This window comes from Thermobia domestica, chromosome 2 (assembly GCF_964235325.1).
Source record: "Thermobia domestica chromosome 2, izTheDome1.hap1.1, whole genome shotgun sequence".
Taxonomy (NCBI): Eukaryota; Metazoa; Arthropoda; class Insecta; order Zygentoma; family Lepismatidae; genus Thermobia; species Thermobia domestica.
The window spans coordinates 101,251,085-101,274,154 of NC_137455.1; the positions used below are offsets into that span (position 1 = coordinate 101,251,085).

The 23,070-nt window shown below is 36.8% G+C and overlaps 1 protein-coding gene across 7 annotated transcripts in view; it reads left to right on the forward strand.

Moving 5' to 3' along the window:
• Positions 1-23,070, forward strand: part of eya (eya transcriptional coactivator and phosphatase 2) — a 702,296-nt gene that overhangs the window by 636,433 nt on the left and 42,793 nt on the right. For 6 of the 7 annotated variants that reach the window (XM_081744300.1, XM_081744325.1, XM_081744316.1 and 3 more), the window contains 2 exons: positions 17,619-17,869; positions 21,651-21,804. In XM_081744300.1, coding sequence (XP_081600426.1) covers positions 17,619-17,869; positions 21,651-21,804 — 405 coding nt within the window. The remainder of the gene's footprint in view (positions 1-17,618; positions 17,870-21,650; positions 21,805-23,070) is intronic. The other variant, XM_081744334.1, reaches the window with a different exon arrangement.

A 23,070-nucleotide genomic window follows, 5' to 3' on the forward strand; every position in this document is an offset into this window, starting at 1 on the left:
AAATAAAGTTGATTGACAGCAAATAAAAGGCTATTTATCAGATTTTGTAATTGTGACCATTGTTCCAGTTTATTATGAATAAAGTTTCGTATTCGTATTTAAATAACTGAGTGAGTTGAAAAAAGTTAACAACATTAAGTTTAAACACCCTTTATTCAAATGTTTCCTATCTTAATTAAGTTAGAATTAAGAGTATATTTAAAGTGCTGGATTTGTAGCTTTGTATTTATTGAAAAATTAGTCTACGTATGTGTACAGTTCACATTGCCTATAGTGGACGACAAATATAGAGGAAATCACCGAGAAAGATGGAAGTAACATCAGAAGAACTCTTTAATTTGTGTATGGTGCTTATATAGTCATCAACAAGTCTTATACCATGATTAGCAGGTCTCATATTACAAAATTGCAAATGAAAAACTTCCATACTTATCAAGAACTGTGCTATTAAAATTATTTCAGTAATCATGGCATGACATTTTTAACTTAACTCATGACGTCTAGGTTAAAGAGACAGATGATCAATGATTGATTTTATTTTATTTTGAGTTTACCGTCCCTTATAGCATCGAGGCTATATGAAACATAGACCTATAGCTTAACTTGGGATCTGAACATGAACTCTCGCTGAAAATCAAAACGGCTCTCCCACGCCACAGGCACTTACGCTAACCGCTGATCTACGAGGGAGCTCCGGATGATCAGTGAACGGGAATGATTACGAAATGGTGGAATGAGAATGTGGGAGAACCTCGAGATAAATTTGTACACAGTGGTCTGGGATCGGACCAGACATCCCTCGCACCAGAAGTAAGCGCTCTACAACTGAACCCCATGCCCTCTAGTGTTACCGACAAGATTTCTCATCTCGTAGACAATACTATTACCTCTATTTCAGTAATTGTTTGTTGTCAGAGTAATTATTTTGTTGGGTTAAAAACATTCAAGATCGGTGTTACTCCAATTTTAACAGCTCCAATTTACAGGTTAAAGTATCGGAAACTGAACTAAATGTAACTGTACAACTTAATAAAAACATTCACTCCTACATGCTGTACTCACAAATTGTATGGAAATGGAACCAGTGGAACAATTGTATCCATGTTGTTTGCCGAAATAAATATCAGATCTGTGCTACGTAGAGGTAATTTGGATGTGTTATGGCGCTTGGTGAGTGGAATAGTGAGCGGGTCGGTTAAATAGATCTTAAAGAAGAAGAGTGTTTAGTTTTAGTGTCTGTAACCATTCTTCTTTTTGTAGATATAACTTCTTTTCTATTCTCTTTAATAGTAGCCGTCAGTGTTCATTAAAAAGGAACATAAGGGGGAAAAAGAAATAAATAAACCGAGCAGATTTTCGCGGCAGAGGTAAAATGGAAATATTTGCGTTTTGTATGACGAATGGGCTGTCAAAACTTTTTTTTTAATGCTTCTCTGTGAATTCTACATAACAAATCATGAGTTAGGGTAAAGCGGGGTTGGATGAATTCGTGTAGGGTCCAGCTGCTTGCTTCCACCGACAGTAAGCTGAACAACGGTGAAATGTGTGAGTTTCAAAGTGAAAGAGAAGTTTTTTAGGGGAAGGAAAGCCATTATCACTCTCTTAATGTTCTCATTAAACTTTCGATAGGTGGCTGCAATGCTTACACTTCAGAAAAACATCTAGAAGGAGCGCAAGGGGAGGGCGTTTTTCGTTTGTTTTCCCAATTTGGCGCCATATGAAAGTCCAACGAAAAGAAGTGGATTTGTATAAACTACCGCAGTGTATAAGAAATGGCGCTTCTTCGGCAAAATGTTGCCACGCTGCATTTGTTTTTCCTTTGTGGCACGTGGGCTCCTTCTGTTGTGTTATGTTTGTATACACACAACTTAGAGAGAACTCATATATTTCTTTTGTGTATTGCACTTTCTTATATGATGAATACTACTTGCGACTGTAATAGTTTCCGAAAGAAAGAAAATAGAACATAAACTGAACATTAACATGTGGAATTACGTCTTTTACAAAACTCGGTTAATATGTGTAAACATTCTTCTGTAAACAATATTAAAAAAAAAAAAAAAGTTTTATGATATTTTTGAGTTTATTTTGCTATCAAAATGGCAAGTTTGTCGAAGTTAGGTAAAAACAAATGAACAGCAGATATTTTTTCTGGCTCTACTTAAAAAAAATAGAGTGGGCAAACGTGAAATAAATGATATAAGGTTATTAATGCTATGTTTAGAAAAATAAGACAAAATATGATGATAACCTATCAGACTCATACGCAGAAATAAGGAATTCTTTCTTTGTTTGAAGTGTATTATCGAAACATGTAAGAACTATTCAGAAATTATATATATTTTAAATGAAAAGTATTTAAAAAACTTTTTTTTTAATGGACAACCCAAAGTTAGGTGATAGATGTGGTATCAGAAGTTGGATGTCATAGAAAATAATTTCGAAACAAATAAACAAAAATGCTTTGTATGTCCTCCATTTTCCCCTACCTTTTCTGATTCTAATTTTTTTGCCGCCAAATGTTTCGTGGTCGTAATGACGGCTGAATAGCTACTTACTATATGATAGTAGTATGATTAGGATTCGAAGTTTTGTGTTTTTACAAAAGCAATTTTAGCTAAAGCGTTTTTCACAGTCCTTTGCACCTTTCAAAAACAAACCGCGTAACTTGATGTTGTATCACTGCGCTCACGACTATTTGCTGATTGGTGAAGAGGAAATTATTTCGTCTGTTTCCCGCAATATTTCTGCTGCAGCACGTGCATGAATTTCTGCTACTGTGGTGTGCATTACTCGTCTCACTCTCACAACATTGCCGTGATATAAGGCAAAATACCCAATACTATATAATCCCCCCTTCTTTAAGAGCAACTGAACATTGTTATTTTTTTCCAAACTGTAATTATATTAGGGATGCGCACGAGTCGAGACATGTCTCGAATCTCGACTCGACTCGACTCGAATTCGAGTCGAGATTCGAGTCGAGACACACTTTGTAAAATTCGAGACGAGTCGAGACAAACGTATTTCTCGACTCGAATTTTCGAGTCGAGACTCGAGTCGAGTCGAGACAGCTGCTAAAAATCTCGACTCGACTCGAATGTCTCGAAAATTTTTCTATAATTTTTAATATTATTTTGAAGAAAGTGCTCGCTCAGAAACACTCGGCACGAGTATTTCGGAAACTGCAGGACTTGTCAGGTGTTCGAGGAGTGCTGTGGTGATTGTCTTCAGCAAGTGGCGAAACCAAGGGGAAAAGACGTCCAAATGTCGAGGGGTTGGGTGCCCCCACCTCATTACAGATGTCGAACGTTCTAGTCTGGGCAGATTGGTAAAACAGAACAGGCGGCGAACTGCGTCGGAACTAAGATCAGAGTTTAATGCTGGGCAAAGTACAAGTGTATCTGAACTAGTTTTGTCAAATTTCCGGAAATTTTGAACCTGTTTTTTTTAAAACGTTTTTTTCGATTTTCTGGAAAAATTGAAAAAAATAAATATGTTTGTATTAGGTTAATTTTACTAGTAATGATATCTTTTTTTTTAAACACGGGAACAATTTAAGTTCAAAAATTTCAATATTGCGAATATTAAAAAATAGCACTCGAAAATAAAATTATTCCAATTATTATCTATATATTAAAATACTAGATTTACGCGTACGTTTCTCCTCACAGAAAAGTTTATATGTTTGTCTCCAATCCTTTCAACAATGAGACCTCGAACCCACAAGTGCTAGAAACGTGCCGTTTTCATTTGTCGATTCCAAATTTTATGTAAATTGTCCAGTCCTAATTGAATATTTTTGTAAAAAAAAAAAAAAAAAAAAAAAAAAACATGGCCATTAGTTCTTTATTGCATTTATAGGGGTACACAAGAAGTACTGTGGGGGCGCGGTGGCTCAGTGGTAGGACGTTCACCTCCGGTGCATGGGGTCCCTGGTTTGATCCCAGATCGCGCCGTGTGGACTTTGTGGTGGACAAACACCATGCTCGTGGGTTTTCTCGGGGTTCTCCCGTTTCCTCCCACTTTCTTCATTCCACCATTTCATTCATTTCTCATCGTCACCGTCTCCTTTAGCCTAACCGGCATAACCGTAGGACGTAAAACTAAAGATTTCATTTCACTAGAAGTACTGAAATTTTTGAAAAAGTAAAGCATCATACCCTACGAGTTATATATTCCAACATCACATAGTTGTATATAGGGGTTGTATATCTGTCAGGCGTTTGTCTCATGGCCAAATGATAATGAAAACGAAGGATAACAATTTCTCCAGTCTCAGATTAATCTTCATTGTTTGGAGAGTTCTTTTTTTCAATAAACACCGTTTATCACTGACATAATTAATTGTGTGTGTACTTTATTTACTTATTAAATAATGCATGCAAATGCATGCATACACGATATGGGCATTCAGTAAATGGATACTTGAAAATTTGAACTCAATTATCTATACAAGCCGGCTACGGGTGCAGTGCAAACTACTCTTTGGATTGAGCTTCTTACCGGATGTGTAGCCTACCGAAGGACCACACAGATGTTATCGAAACTATTGTGCTTTGTGTTTTTTTGTATGCTTTGGCAGAAAGTTCTGTAGATATCGAAGCCCGCCAGTGAAGCCATCTAGCATCTTGGTGCTAGATCTAGCATAATTCACTCCCATCTAGCATCTTGACTTTAGTATCTTGGCAAAATCTCATTCTTTCCTCTGGAGAACAGAAAAAGAACGAAAATTTAGATGGCTCACTGAGCGTTGGGAATTACCCTTAGTTGAAGCGATGGTTGGAGTAATAAAACCAGTTAGTATTTCCGCTGTTGTATTGTTGAATTCACAGAAATGTTCAAAAATAAGCAAAACGTGACTCTGTACAAGATGTTTACTTACCCATAGTTTTATTATTGTCAACTGAACCCTGAGTGTCTGGGATGTTTCTGTCCCTTCTCACTTTACAACTTGAGAGGGGTGGGGGGTATGACCGCTAAAAGAAATGCTTCAGTGCTGCGTCGGAAGCGGCATGTTTTGTATATATTTCTTCCCCTGATTCTCTTTCCAATACAGAGAACCGACTCTTTAAATGAAGAAAGAACCCTGAACCCTCCCGAAAATGCAAAAATGAATGATGCGACAAATAACAAATCTATGGATGAATCAAATAATGCAGATACATGAGAAGATGATGACGTGTGTCTTGTAATTGTTATATTAATATCCACTGGATTAAGTGAAAGTATAAAATGGATTTGATGACTGCCAAATTGACGTCACCTTGGTAAGTCATTATTTTTTAATATTTAGTAATATTAAATTAGATTATAGTTTAGCGTCGTTTTCAGGAGCAAAGCTCTACAAGACGTGAACGTACAGTTTAAAGTCGTATTTGAAACACATATGCTCCTACCATGAATCAAACCTCGTTCGAGAAAGGCGCATACGCTAACCACATAGCAACGGGGAGCCCAACATTTAGTGATATGTATATTAAGTTGTAAAATTATATTCGTTTAATTTTCACTAATATAATCTTCACAATGTAAAGCATTCGCTAGGCACGTTATCTTGTTTAAAAACAAAAAGCCTATCTCTTATGTTTCCGTCTCGGGGTTGGACTGCGGGATGATAGAAATCCGAAAGAGATGTTTATATTATGTTTTGTGCAGTAGATCTGCTCCTTCATAATCTCCGTGTTTGATAAGAATGAACCTCCCTGGCTCACGAAAATGTACACGTAATATAACAAATCATGCACATTAAATGCCAGACTAATATAGCAAACATTGAAGATGCCCCCCTAGAAAATTTTCTTCGGCCGCCCATATCTGGAGGTACACAATTTCGCAACTTAGTGGATACGATGTGGATGTATTCAAAGTCTACTGATTTACCCATAAAATTTAAATTTTATAACAATATTCTCAGTGAATACTATTATGGAGAACTATTTTTTTAATTCGATCGCTTTTTTTTTTTTTTTTTGTTCACCAGGTCTCGGTAATCGTCTGGCACGAAAAATGAAGTTTCTACAAGTGTTTCCCCAGCATTTTTTTTTTTTTTTTGGAGAAAGGGGTCCTCCAGGATTGTTATTGAGGGTGTAATTCCTACGTTTGTTATATACATATATAGATATAGATAGATATAAATATAGAGATACTGCGTATATATATATATATAAAGATAAGTAGGAGCGGGTCTTTAAAATTAGTTCGGAAAGATAATATGAAAATCTGGCATAATTTGCAAGAATCTATCTAGTCTAATATATATAATATATATATATATATATATATATATATATATATATATATATATATATATATATATATATATACAGGGGCGGATCCAGGATATGATGAAGGGAGGGGCTAAACCATATTTTGCCGTTTTATCCAGTGTAAAACAGGATTGAAGCCCATTTTATCCAGTGTATACCTCATCGTCAAGGGGGGGGGGCTACAGCCCCTATAGCCCCTCCCTTGGATCCGCCACTGTATATATATATATATATTGTGTTTGTTTGTGTTTGTCTGTTTGTATGCGGCCTGGGGACCAGACGAGTGGACCGAGAGTTACCAAATTTTAGTCAGGGGTACCCTGGCCCAGGCCCCAGATCAAGACGATTTTTTTTTTTAATTCGGAGCAGGAGGTCTCAGGGGGCGCTTACAGGGACATGTAAAAGTGGTAGAAAATGGCCGATATTACTGTCGAATTCGTAGTTTTCGCGGTCGCTGAAAACTCTGATCACATTAACTTACAAATTCACCCTATTCGGGCCGGGGGTCACCTGGGGGATCGGATACCGAGACAAGTAAAAGTAATCCAAAATGACCGATATTAGTGTCAAATCCATAGTTTTCGCAGTCGCTGAAATCAATGGTGACAATTCCATTAGCGATGATATGCAAATTCAGCTATAATTGTATGCGGACCGGGAAAAATCTTTAAGTTTCTACGTCCCACGATTATGCCGGTTAGGCTAAAGGAGACGGTGATGATGAGAGATGAGTGAAAGGGTGGAATGAAGAAAGTGGGAGGAAACGGGACAACCCCGAGAAAACCCACGCACACAGTGTTTGTACACCACAAAGTTCACTTGGCAGGGGCTGGAATCGAAGCCGGGACCCCAAACACCAGAGGTGAACGCTCTACCACTGAGCCACCGCGGCCCCCAATGAAGTTGGAAGCTGGTCAGTCATGGCGGGAGGTGCCACATGCCATAGGAGTGGCACAAAGTGTGATTTCCCGATTGTGGAATCGATTTCAAATAACTGGAAGTGTTCGAAGAAGACAAGGACAGGGCCGTCCACTAGCAACTAAAGCCAGAGACGATCGTTATCTGTTGTTAACAGCCCGTCGAAACCAGAATAACACTCTGCTACCGCGAGCCTTCCGAACAACAACAGGACGCATAATATCTACTCAAACGGTCCGCAATCGCCTTCGAGAAGGTGGTCTCTACGCACGTAGGCCAATGGTGTGTGTCCCATTAACTGTACGACACCGTGTTGATCGAAGAGCGTAGGCGGAGGAACATCGTGGGTGGGGACGCAATGAATGGGGCAATGTTTTGTTCTCTGACGAGTCTCGATTCAGGGTAGAGCCTAATAATCGACGTGTTTTCATCTGGAGAGAGTGTGGAACACGACACAATTCCATGTTTGTGCGAGAAAGATCCCAGTATCATAGTGGTGGACTGATGGTGTAGGCAGGAATCAGCATTGGTGAGCGTACTGAGCTCCACATCATCCGAAATGGCTCTTTGACGGCTCTCAGATATAGGGATGAGATCATGAAAACTCTTGTTCTTCCTTATGCTGGTGCCATTGGTGATTCGTTCCTTTTTATGGATGACAATACTTGTCCTCACAGAACTCGGTTAGTGGATGAGATGCTGATGGTATCGCTCGGATGAAGTGGCTAGCATGCTCTCCGGATCTCGTTCCAGTTGAGCATGTCTGGGATATGCTTGGCAGACGAATTGCCGCTAGGCCAGTAAATCCAACAACCATTCCAGAGCTGGAAGTCGTTCTTCTGGATGAGTGGCACAACATCCACCAAGAACTCATCGATAATCTGATTGAATCCATGCCACGCAGGTACGAGGCTCTGTTGGCTATTCGAAGTGATCATATGACATATTAAGGAACAATCAGTGTTGTTGCTTTGCCTGTTTATGGGCAGTTCGAGAGATGCACACATAACCGTTTTGTGTCATGAGCCATGTGAACAAGGTTTTCCGTGCCCCAACACCAGTATGTGCCCCATTTTTCTAGTGTATCTTAAAGCATTCCTTCTTGTATGATATATATGAGTCAAACACAAGCTTATTCATACACTATCTTAAGGTCTTGTGTGATATTTCAGCTGAACCCCTAATTTTTTTGAGCATTATATACAGTCTCGTACATATATATATATATATATATAGTGGCGGATTCAGGATATGATCAAGGGAGGGGCTAAACCATAGTTTGCAGTTTTATCCAGTGTAAAGCAGGATTGAAGCCCATTTTATGCAGTGTATACTTGAGTGTGAAGGGGGGCTATAGCCCCCTTGGATCCACCTCTGTATATATATATATATATATATATATATATATATATATATATATATATATATATATATATATATATATATATACATGATCGAAAATGGCCTCGAATCCATACTCGCTGAGATGAGCAGAAGATGCCGTTTAAATCCACAAATTCAGCCCCATTAGTACTCTAAGGAGGATGGTGACATGTAAAGATAATTGAAAATTATCGATATTAATGTCAAATTCATAGTTTTGGGGCTCCACAAGTTCATTAGTGACAGTTTTGGTGCCTTTTGTGTCCAAAATGAAACGTATTCTCCTCGTGCGAAAAACGGATATTCTGCTAGTCTGTAATAATAACTAACGGAAGTTTCACTTAATATATTTCCCGCTGCTCAAATTTACTCACTTGTGCGGTATATGTGTGTAAAGTAGAATTAAAACCTGTTGCTTTAAGTATTTTTCCGTTAGCGAAATACATTGTATATACAGTAGGACGTCGATAATCCTAACGTCAAAAATCCGAATGCGGTCCCTAGAAGCTTTTTACATTTTGTCTTAACGCTAGCGATAAACAAACAATAGCGTGTCCATCGACGTTATGTGAAGTCAGTGTTTTTTACAAAAGTTCATTTATATGTAATTGTTTGTCATGTATTTTTATTTTTTCTTAGGCCTATAAGTTTTAAGTATGACTTACAAGAACAGTGTTATTTAGAGTACAAGCAAGTTCTTCAGAAACATTAAATGTAAGTAGCCTTACGTACGGTATTGTAATTACTGTATGTACTGAATAACCACTGTATCGATAGAAGAACATACCGTACAGTATGTAAGCCTAAATGACATTTTCTTGGTCATTTTCGAAAATCCGAACAGTTTTTAAATCCGAACACCTGTGGTCCCAATTAGTTCGGATTTTCGACTTCCCACTGTATATGTTGCAGACATGTTACAGCAAGTAAGATTACTAGCATCAGGCTAACAAATAGTTTTTAAACTACATTTTCCTGTTTTTGCCAATATTTCCGAACAAACGATTTTTTCTAATGGTTTCAAAATTTCCGGAATTTTACATAGAACAATCAAGATATCTCTATGAAATATATGTTTGATTTAACATATTAACTAAAATGATTCTGTGATTAAATGATGATTCTGATAATACCCAAATTTTTCGTTTTTTCCCCAGCTCGGAAAAACAGTAAAAACACTGTTTTTTTAACCCAAAATTTCCGTTTTTTTCACAGGCCTTCACAACACTAGTCTGAACACACACTCCTAACGATGGCGAATGTTAACACCACGACATCGGCAACTATAACTAAAATGAACACGTGACCATCGCCACTAGACCTTGGCACAATGGCAGAGCGTTGCATTGTCTGATGAATCCCGATATCTTCTTCATCATGACGATGTGAGGGTGCGAATCCGTAGTGTTCATAGGGAACAGCTCCTTGACATCTGTACTGCGGGACGGAGACAAACTGGCTGCGGCTTAATTATTATCTGGGGAACATTCAGGTGAGCATCTATGTGTCTAGTGGAGCTTGAGCAAGGCACCATGACGGCCGAGGTATCGCAATCTGCTTGCAGACTACGTACACCCCTTCATGACGGCCATGTTTCCCATCGGTAGTGGCATTTTTCGACAAAATAATGCACCATGTCGCAAGGCCAGAAGTGTGATGGAGTGATTCGAGGAACACAGGAGCGAGTTCCAAGTGATGTGCTGGCCCCCAAACTCTCCGGATCTGAACCCAATCGATCACATCTGGGATGTGATTGAACGTGACGTAAAGGTGCATCACCCCCTCCCCGGAATTTACGGGAATTAGATGACCTGTGTGTGCATATGTGGTGCCAACTCTCTCCAGCGACCCACCGAGGAACATTGCGACTATGCCAAGACGCGCTGCCGTTGTTATTCATGCCAAAAGGTGGATATACTAACAATTAGGTAGGTAGACATAACGATCTGGCTGATGTGTGTGTATATTTTAACTCGTATATTTTGTCTCGACTCGAATTTCGAGACGTCTCGACTCGAATTCGAGTCGAGTCGAGACAGAGACTGTCGAGTCGAGACACGAGTCGAGACAGCAACATATTTTCGAGTCGAGACACGAGTCGAGACAACATTTTCTCGAGTCGAGTCGAGACAGGCTTAAATCTCGACTCGACTCGACTCGAACGCATCCCTAAATTATATATGAAATTACAATGAGTTATGTCAAATTATCAACTGAACGATAAAGAGATGGTGCTGGTATGTAACAGCAAGCATATTTATCATTATGGGAGATTATTTCTTATTCATCAATTACTTAAATCATTATGCATATCCATGAAAAACAGGGTACTTTTCCCCTCAAGTTCAATTTATTGATGTGCTTTCTTACATTGTATAGCATGCGAATGTACAAATACTAACTTCAGTACTACAAAGTAAGTAAATAAATATTCTATGAGAATATGAAAATTAGCTATTATAGGTCTTAATTTTCTTCAAGTGAATTGAACAACGTCGATATCGTTTGATAAAGTATTTGCTTTTCTTCTGCACTTACGGGTTTGCCTTGTTTATGTTTAACAGGATAACTCGGAGCAGCAGGTAACCTGCTGGCTTCCTTGGGCGACATCTTTAAATTGTGGCGCGCACTTCGTGTGTTTTGTCATTTGTCGTAACAGTTTTCTGTTACAAATTCGATTTTGGTTCAAGATTTCGATCCCATATAGATACATACTTTGAGTCAAAACCTAAATGTTCTTACTGTGCCTTAACAATACATTAATTGCCATAATACATTGCATTTGTTGTGTACTATTTGCTCATGGAAGAATAAACTGTAATTAGTATCATTTTCAATGTTGCTAACTCATAGTTATTTTTCAGTTTTTCACAAAGAATGGTTGTCAAACAGTTGTGTCATTTCATGAAAATGGGCTAAGAAAATGAAAAAGAGACATCAAGAAATCGCTGTTCTTATTGAAGATAATAAGTTCCTTATAGTATTTGCAGATCTTCGTTTGGCCTTTCATTAGAGATGAGGAAATAGTCATTAAAAAAAGAGAGAGGGAGAGAGAGAGTGAGACTGAGGGAGATAGAGAGAAGTTAAAGAGGATAAAACCTGTTTTAGTGATTCATTACGAAGTAATATGAGGCTAATTTTTTCAGTTATAAATTGTATATCGCACTTTTAAAATGCGATCAGAATAAATGACCATTTAAAAGATGCAAAAACCGAATATTCAGTGCCAGAAATGAAATAATGTACACAGGAATCTTCAACATTTAAGAATTTTTATAATGTTGGATAGGAATGTTCATAACTTTTGAGTCTTATTTTTTTCTGGCTGCAGTGAAATCAAGAGGAGGTACTATGTGCATGTTAAATAATGTGTCTTTATTCCTATGTAGAATCTAAAAAGTTTCTTGGAATTTGTTGAATAAGATGTCGAGAGAGTCTTCATACTCTCATGACTGATATTAGTTTATGACGTAACTTTTCTCTTAGATATCAAATGAAAGGATAAGTCACGAGGATTCAAAATATTTTATAGGTATTTTATTACATATAACAAAGAAATAAAATAATAAATTTCTATTCAATAAATAAGTAAACTCAGTAGTTTTCAAGTTCTTGCAGAATGAACAATTGCTTGTTCGAAACACGCCTATGGAAACGTACAAGGAGCTCAATTTTGAAATGAAATGAAATTAAATTTTTCGAGTTTTATGTCCCACGATTATGCAAGTTAGGCTAAAGGAGGCGGTGATTATGAAAACATGAATGAAATGTTGGAACGAAGAAAGTGGGAGGAAACTGAAGGACCCAGAGGAAACCCACGCACACGGTGTTTGTCTACCACAAGGTTCACTTGGCGCGAACTGGGATCGAACCAGGAACCCCTTGTGCCAGAGGTAAACGCTCGACCACTGAGCCACCGCGGCCCCCCAAGGGCTCAACTTTGAATAGAAATCGTGAGTACAACTGCACATGTTTCTTCCTTTGTGGCTATATGGTCCGCGTACTCGTCGTCGGGCGGGAGACCCGCGTTCGATTTCCGGAGGAAATTCATGTAGTTCGGATCACTCGTTCTGCTGTAGGTCCAAATCTTATAGAACCTTGTTGTTGAAGGGGACGATAAACTTTAATCCATCCATCCAACCATAGATCTGCTAGTAGGAACACTAAGTCATCATGTAATAGTGGCTCTGAATCCTAACATTTTAGGTAGATTCTGAGCTAGAGGAAACGTTAGGAGTGGGGATAATAAGTTTTAGTTGTAATTTACACTGGTAGAAGAAATTCAACTTTCTGCTCTTCTCCCTCCTGATGCGTGTCTGCGTTTACATAGTAGTTCAAAGAATCAGGAGAGCAGTTCGTACGCCACTGCAAACGAGAGAAAAGGTTCCTGATTCTCTTATCACAAGCCCATGTCATTATATTTTTAATCTCATTGTTTTCCCCCCCTTCAGTTTGTTTATTTATTTCTTAGCACAAATTTGCATATAACATTTTTTGTTTAATTAGTTGGCAACATTTTTGCACTGCAGTCTGCATTGTTTACAAGGGGTGCAAAGCTTCGTGAAAATCAGATTAGTTCAGGATTTTTTTTTTTTTTTTTTGATAAAGGGTTTTAAACAGTTACTTTAGTATTTTACGTGGTTTTGTTGAGTGAACAATGAAGAACACTCGTCACTCCTATTATCTGGAGTGAACTTTCACATCTTGGCTCTTCCAGTCACACACCTACAGAGAGAGAGAAAAAAAAAACTTGGTCACAACCAAGTACGATCTACTTTTCAGAAATTTTTAACACTAGCACTCGAATTCTTGGTTCACACTTTAGCATTGTTGCTGTGCACAATAAGCCCCATTTCTTCTAAGTTTTGTGAACGGAAACTTTCAGTTGACAGTAAAAGATCTTTCAGTGTAATAAGATGCCTTAGGCACACACTTTGTTGATGTAGGTTACGAAGGTAATTTGTGTACTTCACTTGGTACCTTCCCCCTTATTTCTTTCGTATCTGGGTCTTTGAAGTATGTTTGATAATTGATAGTGCACTCTTTGTAACTACTGAGACAGATATTTTCTTCTCAGATACATACATAGCGATTTTTTTTTAGCCGTGTACATTATTATTTCTGTGAAATGTCCATTAAACCCCAATTTTACATGCTTGTTAAAGCATGTCCTGATCCACTGAACTTGAAACGGAATAGTACTTTGAAATTTTTAATTACCTCTTAAGGATGAAGGATAAAACATAGAAAACCAGAATGTAGATGTCAAAAAATTGGCATAAAGTGAGGGAAGATAGGGGAGCCGTGAACTCTAAAATAGCATTCCATTTCATAATAGTCCATAATTCATTTTTAGAAATAACTTCAGGATTGAATCCAAAACATTTTTGATAGTCAATCATCGAACATTTTGATACAAAATAAAATTGAATGAGTCATAATATAAAAATTATAAGGGTTTAAAGAATAATAATAATAAAAAAAAAAAAACTTGCGAAATTGTGTTGTAGTTCCTTTTCTATAAGAGTGGTGCGGAAGACCCGGTTCGATTCCCGTGGGAGGTTAAGTGGTTCGGATCCCACATTAAGCTGTAAGTCCACGTCTCATATAGCCTCGCTGCTGAACAGGACGCTAAACTCTAATCAACCAAAACAAAAACATTAAACAGAACGCCTAAGTTTAATTCTTAAAAAAAAAAAAAAACAATATTTTCTTATTTGAGGTGCAGTATATGCATCGAGGCCATATGGTATTTATAAGGAAAAAACACATGTATAAATGACAAGAGTAAACCCTTCATCTGTCTGATTTCCACTTCGATAGCTTTCTAAATAGTGCTCAATTCTTCAACCTGAATATGTCAGTCGAACTATATTCTCTTTCTCTATTTCGTCCATGCCAAACCAAATGAGCTCCAGCTGTCGTTCTATGAGAAAGTCCAGTCCATAACCAAGGTTAATTTATGTCATACGCCCACCAGTTCCAGCCACGAACCCAGGTCAGAGGTCGAGGGGCGGTGAGCGACGTTTTTAGTAAGCTTCTCGTAAGATCGGCCTTGAGGTCACGTTATGGTGCTTCTGTCCTCAGTAGTGAAGGATGAGGAATGTTCCTCTTGGGAGCTGGCCTGCTACCGAATTCAGATAATTACTGGTATGGTCATGGTTACTTAAGATGAAAAGGGATTTTTTTTTCTTTAATCATACATTAAAGTTACTTAAAAAAAAAAAAAAAAAACTTATCACCAGAAAGCCAAGTAAAAAGGCGTCTATCCTAATTCGATTTTTAAATACAGTTTTATTCAGTATGATTTATTATTATTATTTGTTCGTTTTTGCTTAAATTTTGCAAATCTTTTCATCTCTTTTTGCTGACCATATTTTCTTTTATCTTTAAATGTATGGTTATTTCAGCGATGAATGGATGGATCATTTTGACCAGCCACGTTGTACTTCTTTTTTTTTTTTTTTTTTTTTTTTTTTTTTGAGATCAGCGTTGAAGGTTTTGATCTAAGCAAGTCGCAAAACGTATTTTAAAAAATAAAAAAAGTAAAGAGAAAAAGAAACAAACATTTAAAAAAGGAAAGATATTTGCATACGGGAGCTTTGTAGTTTGTGTACGAGGGGGGAGGGAATAACCGGAATTTCCTGATAAAAAGCATGTCACTGTCGGTTGACGCCACTTGGCATACTGACTCACGAGAGGTCCTTCCACAGCATTCTAGCGGCACAACCTCGTACTACAAATACACGATGCGAGGAATAAGATTCCGGTTATTTTCGGATCTTCCTCGTATGTGATGTACGTGTACGTGGAACTTTATTGCCTGGTAATTATTTTCCGGATCTAAACCAAATTTGATGAATAAATAGCCCATCGTTTAAGGAAAGAGATCGCTATATTTGGTAGCCAAGCTCGAATCTGCTCCCTTAGTTGTGATACTTTATTTCTTGGCAACTACTGGCCGGATCTGAAAGAAATTTGGTGGGCAAATAGCCCATTGTCTGAGGCAGGTATGAGAAATTCAGTATCTCAAGTGGTCCGAATATCTCTGTATACAAAAGTGTGGACCATTTTCATGCTTAATGATTAATTTTTAAAACTGGACAAATGTGTAATATCTTACCTAATACTGGTAATACTTAGAAAATAGGAGGAAACTAAGGAAATCCGGATAGTAGATGGATACCAATTGTTTTATGGTTGCTTTCCCGACCTCTGGGATCTTCTTCTTGCGATCAGTTTTCTGATATCTGGAAATATGCTGCTCGCACTAAGGATTTTCAGAACAGACAATAAGATGAATGTCTATTAACTTGGTTCCTTTTCATATATATGGCCCTCCTTTTTCTGGCATCCTAAGTATACTATTTGGAAGTAGCCCCAGAACTTATTGAACGCACTTTGTATATGAGCACTCGAAACTTTGAAGTCATGTTCTGGCAACACTACTGGATTTGTGATACTTAACTGTGGCAGCTGCGTGCAAGTAGTCTGTGGCAAATTAACGTGGCAAGATACTAAATTCATCAACTTACATAATTTTTTTCGAATTTACCCTATTACTCTGGACTTCACGGAAAGTTCCCTAGACGTGCTCAATTGAGAACGGGTGTTGTGAACTAAGCCCGCTGATCATCTCTCCTCCCTGGATTATTTTCCGTGGTCAATTCATTAAGCGAAAGAAAATATAAAGCGCACCATTGTGAATTTACCGCCCAATATGTGTGGAAAATTAAATCTTAAAGAGTTCATTTCACTTGTTGAAGCAGAGGAGAATATTTCAATGGCGTTATTGCTCTTCCTTAAACTCACTTCCACTTTCTAGAAAGTGAGTCAGGTAGTGTCTACAAAACGTTATTATTTGAACTAAAATGACCGCGAAGACTCGCGAAGTCTTCGCTCTACACGAATTATAGAACTGTTTTCTCTCACATGTGATGCATCGGAAGAATTCGGTACGATTTGTGGAGTTGCCTTACGAACTTATCGAAATGTGAAACAGCTGCCGAACTTAGAGGACATGGCAAATGAGCGGAGAAAAGAAAACCAGCACATAAATAACTATAAAACGGACACTAACAATTATTCAAATTAAACACTAACAACGATAACAACAAAACGAAATATAGCAGCAATCCAACAACGCTATATTCCGAGGAGATATTCTCCGTATAGCGCAAGAGACGTTATTGGCAAAATTTCATGAATAGGGCTTGACCACCGGGACACACCCTCGCGTTTTATTAGGTGGTGAAATTGGTAAACCTAGGACAAGCTTCACGAACCCTCGCAATCACTGTAATAATTGTTTACAAGACCTTTATTATAGTGCGCAGTGGTTCTCAGCCGGTGTGTTGTGATACACTGGTGTGGCGTTCTGTTCCATAGCATGTGTCACCAATATTTAAAAACCATGAAGCATTTATTAAATTAATTAAACTCAATTTTAAGACAGGCTCTACCACTTAACGACTCCAGTGGCATCAACAATGCTCAGTTCTACAGAATCACTACTTTATAGAAACCTATAGTCTTAAACTGTTATAATAATTTATGTTGTTAATAATAAGAAATCAAACAAGTGAGTCGCGAAGTAAAGGATGTTCAGTAAACCGTGTCGTCAGTCAAAAAAGGTTGAGAACAATTGGTATAGTTTATAAATTTGGGTGGTCAACAATTATGACAGCATAAACTGGACACCCATATTTCTGATCTATGTGAATATGTCTAAAATAATTATTAGCTTGTTTAATAGCATTTTTGTAGATACTGTCTGGGTTACTTCCTACATTTTTTTATATTCTTCATTATTTTTAAGTTTTTAATTAAAATTCAAAAAAGTAATGTGACCTTTCCGAAGATACTTATCTTTAAGACATTCTGCCATTGATTGCATTTCACAGTACCATAATAATAATAATCCATTATCACTTATAGTTTTCATTTTATCTCATTTTAAAGCTCTGACATTCTTATTTGTAAACCATATATTTGACAAAAATTATTTCTTTCTATATTAATTTTTTTATTCGTTCTTTCTTTTGTTAGGTCCCTGGAACCATCTACAGGGAATTTGTCCAGTCCAGCGAGTCAGTCGGATTCAACCTGTGGGTCCCCATGCACTAATCCGGATGCTTCTCATCCCGGCCTGACCAATGGTGTTCTCCATGACTCGATGACTAGTTCGGGAACCTCGGCTTTCCCATCGAACAGCTCGTGGTCCATGGGTGGAAACGGAGGCAGCGACTCCAATGGTGCGTGCGAAAATTCATCGTCATCTAGGCGGGAGGCGGTCTGGAGTACGTGAATGATAACATTTTGCTTTGAAAAAAAAATCATTCCAGACTGTAAAAAGTGTGCAGATTACTTTAAATATTGTATAGTAGTATTTCTTTAGGATGTCTCATCATTTACCTATATTAACTCCAAATAATGACTACGTAATGAAGTGTTAAAATAAATAAATAATGTATTGAGGAATTTATCACATTCTTGCTAACACTTTCCGAATCAATGATTGAATTTATATTGAATAAGTACCGTCTTTAGGAAGTAATATGTTTTAAATTTTATTTGAAAATCGGGCACTAGGAGCTCCAGATCTGAGTCATTTTTAAATATAGGAACTTAATATTAGTAGTCCTTTAAGAAGAGTGGCAAAGAAAGTTACATTAAATAATAACTGAAAATACGGAAAGTGTAATTTCGGTCCTTAGATCCATCATTGTATTCTATTTAGCTAGAATTAAGGATATGAATTAAACTTGTGGTATTAATATTTATATTTCTTATGTCAAGTAGGTTTAGTATTTTTTCTTAAATAAGAAAGAATAACTTTCAATATATTTCGGAAAGAACAGAGTACGAGGGTCATTTCAAAAATAATACCCCACTTTTTTCTCAATATCTATTTTTTTATTTACATGTTTGCTATTTATGCAGCACATAGAAACATTATTTTTATGCTTCTAGTGTCATTTAGTCATCCTACTCCAGCGAGTGGCGCTCCTCTAACAATATTTGAAAATGACTACTACGCTTGATCTTCGTCAGAAACAGCATTCTGTGATTGAATACTCATTACCTGATGTGTGAAAATGAAACAGTGGATAACATTCACACGATACTGAAAATGCATATACATGAAGCTGTTCGTCGCAGTTGGACACGCTGATTATCTCTTAGAAATTGCCATGTCAGCGTTCACGAATTCAGACGCAGTGACAGACTGCACGAACGGCTGACAGCTTGAAACTCGTGAATAACATTGTTATGTCAGGCAGACACGTAAGGAAGAAAAAAATGTTACTTCACATGGGCATTGGCGAGACAAGTTTTAAGCAGAATACTGAATCAGCTGGTTAAGAAAAGCCTGCAAGATGGGTGCTAAGAAAACAGACAGCTGAACACAAGGAAAGACAAAGACAATATGCACCGAGATGTTGGCGCGGTAGGAATTTCTTTTAATAATTCCAGCTTACGGTCCTGATATGCGCAATCGGATTATCATCTTTTTGGAAAACTTAAGGATTCCCATTGTAGCACCAAGTTTGAAAATGATTACTTCCTTGTCGCGGGTGTTGCACAGTGGTTCAGATGCGTTGGTCCAGAACTTTGCGGAACAGGCATGCAGATCCTAGCTCCAAGGTGGTGTAAGATTGTAGGAAGTGATGGAGATTATGTTGAAAAATGAATCTATATCACGGAATCTTGTATGAATACACTGTAAAAATAGCAAACATGTTGATTGAAAAATAGATATAGAAACAAGTAGCAGCATCATATATACACGACATACAAACATATAAACATATATAAAGGAGTTTGGTTTGTATGCCATGATGTTCTCTGAATTGATATTAGAACCGGAAGTGGTAGTAGATTTCTACCACTTCCGGCTTTAGTAGAGATATAGAGAGTAGAAAAGGAATATAATTTTTCATTTGACGTTTAAATGGTTACACAAGATCACGTGTCGCTATCTATTACAGTTTTTACACAATATTGAAACTAGTAGTGATGGTGGAATTCTATCATTTCCGGTTTTAATAGAGAGTTAAAGATGAAGATGAAATGTGTTGTTGGGACACTTTATCCATTGTAGGAAACCGCTTCTCGCTACCTACTACCGTTTGGATCAACACTAAAACCGGAAATGGATTATTTCTATCTCTTCCAGCTTAGATATCTCCGTCAAGTATTGGTAACTTTTGATCCTCTATATATGGTCAAAATTGATGGTGGTACATCAAATATTTCTGAATCTTTTAATGTCTCTGATGGACGAACAGACAGGGTCAATATATAAAGTAGTATTGGTAAACCAGACTTCTTTAAAACATGGGACATTACTAGTGGAAGGACTCTCGTATATTATACCTCTGTTGCATGTAACCTTTAAGTAGATTTACTGAGTAAAACGCATGGTGCTAACACAATAACAAGAAAACATGATGGCTCTGATTTTGTTGAAATTTGCTCTTAACCTGTAGATGCCGAACTTAACGTTTGCTATTCTGTAAATTAGTATATGTCGTATAAAAACAGTTTATTTAATATCTCCGTTTCTTCAAGTTAAAATATGAAAGGTTTTAAATTATGTTTATTGTATTCCTTTATTTCCTTTATTTTATTTATTTTTCGTGGAACTTGTTTTCCAAACGTCCAATCAGCATTTCGCAGCGAATATAAGGGATGTGACGAGATTTAAGTGGTAGGCTTAAACATACATCCAGACCTAAGTATTCATATCCCAATATATATAGTCTTGCGTGCTAAAATTCCATAGAAGGACTAATAATGGATTTTTTTTTTTTTAAGTAGGACAGGACCACGAAAAAATCGATATGCATACAGTTTACGTATGAGAAGTTTTTATCACGCTTACGAAGATAATAAATCAAGTTTTTAGAACCGTATTGTATATACATATATTCATTTCATCTCTCGTTTGAAAAGTATTAAACTATCTGATATCAATATTATTTGAATATCCAAAGCGGAAGATGCTATTAACCTGAAATTCGGGTATGATCTTCCATAACAGTCAAGATATTTTTTAGATTTTTTTTTTTTTTTTAGATTTCGCGTTGCAAAGATGAATTTTCGAAAGATTTTTGAATCTCTAGCATGGAGACTTCATTGACTTCTGCTATGTTATACTCAATATGTACTCGTACGTTTGATACCGATAAACAAGTACCGACATATAAAAGTCTTAAGTAAAAAGGTAAAAAACGCGACATCATTTGTCCACCTGATACACTTCCACTGAGAGCCTAAATAAACCGCCGGCACTACAACTTAAAAGAATGAATGAATACAGCTAATGTGGAGTAAAATTTTCTATTTAACGTGAGGTGATAAACACTTTTCGTTATTTATATCTCGAACCTATCAAGTTTTTCTGAAAAAAAAAAAAAAAAGTGACAGAATAGTTCCTTCTATGTAAAGAACAAATACGTTAATTCAACTGCACCAAGAGAAGCCTCATGACCATATTAAATTGTATAATCCATGCAAATAATGAAAAGTGTTCATGGTGCATGCAAAAATCTTAATCCATTGACTTCTGGTGCTGTTAAGTAAACTTCAACAAAATCATGAAGAAAGAAAGATAGAAAACACAAATAATAAAGTAATAATTTTAAACATTTTTATTTTCGCTGCTGAAAATGTGGTACAATTACCAGCAAAAGTGGATATCCTCCTATATAATTTCTTTGGTCAGTAGTTTTGAAACTGAATTAGTTATTTGAGGACATTTTTCTGTCAAGTTGAAGCAAATTGTGCCCAAATTATCCACTCGCTCTGAAGATTTTGCTAAAACTGATTATATATGCAGATATCCATTTTTGTAAGAAAATATATATATTCGAATATCCATTTTTGAAGACGAATAATGACAATTTAAACGTTTTAATCGCACATCAAATTTCTTAGCAATATGCTACAACCATTTCTGAAATACTCACCACAGTAGTTGGTATTAATTTGTGTGTAAGATCAATTGACAATGTCTTCAATGTTAGATATTTCGTACATTTGTTCTGAATTTTCGATTTTTTTTTTTCCTTGCAGTTAAAAGTGAGGTGAAAAGCCCTGCGGATGGTTCTTCTCTCAGCCAATCGGATCCAATATTCTCTTCGGCTGGTGATTCTATTGGTTCTTATACTGAAAAAGGCGCAGATTACCAATCTGGATCATCATCTTACTCTTCTCAGTACTATAACAGGTAAATCATCGACAAAAGAAAATAACACTTAATATATAAACACTATAAAATATGCTCTTTCATTTTGTGGGAAACTTAGGAATGCAAGGTGTATATTCCTATGAAAAATTCTGGCAATAATTCTCTTGTGTTACAAATAGAATTTTTTCACAATTCGACATGATTTCCATGCATATCAATACACAATCCCAACGTTCAATACTGGCATAGTTTAGAAATTTGTTTTCTAAGTTCTCAGGGGTGAAATCTTCGCCTTCTGAGGGTCTAAATATTTCTACACGATAGTTGATTGGTAGAATGCTCACTTGTGGTGTGAAGGGTTCCTGGTTCAATCTAGGTTAACTGAGTGGACAGCATTGTGTCTGTGCATTTTCCACGTTCTAATCTCACCATTTTTTTCACAATCATTCACTTACATTAATTATCCGTTAAAAAAAAAAAAAAAAAGCCTGCAGAGCATAATTGTGGAACGTTAAACTAGAAATTTCATTTTATCCTAACACTTTCTCATTGATTTCCCCGTTCAATAATTCGATTTATTCCATTCTTCTTCACATTCATTACGAAAGCCTTCAACTGTTCCTCTTCTCTTTTGCGGGATATCGACAGTTCATAGTCAGTCCAGCACAATACTCCATACCGAAGACGTTGACTTTCAGTTTGTTCAATGGGTGCTTACGCTTCGGCAACTGAAATAAAATGAACAGAAACTATTTCGACTGCAAAGCCATCAGTTGTTCTTTTTACCGCGATTTCCTAAACCTTGTAATGAAGAATACTAAACATTGAGGACTTGTTTTCTTATTTCAAATGTATTCAACAATATTGGCCAAAGGAAAGAGAAAATTCCAATTGATGCGTAGCAGCTATGTAGTCGCCATATATGGTTCGAACAAAACATCTTATTATTTTTCTTCGCAATTCTTTATTCAACGATCCACAAAATATTTTTTCTCCCATTGACTAAGTAGTAAGTGTAAGGGAAAGAAATAAGAGATTGCAAGAGGATTTTTTTAAATATCTGTCTTAAACGGTAAAAAAAAATTGAGCATAAGGAAGGAGATGTTTGGGTAGGGGGTCTAAGGATTAAGTGTACAATGTGTGCAGATGGTATGTTGCGGCATCTGAACAGAAAATTAATAAAATGTTAGAAAATTTTAGAGAAAATCTGTGAAAAATATAGAGTGAAAACAAACGTTAGAAGTAGTGGTGACTGGAACGAAGGGGCCTGTATTAAATATAGAAGTAGGAGGGGAGAAGGTAGAA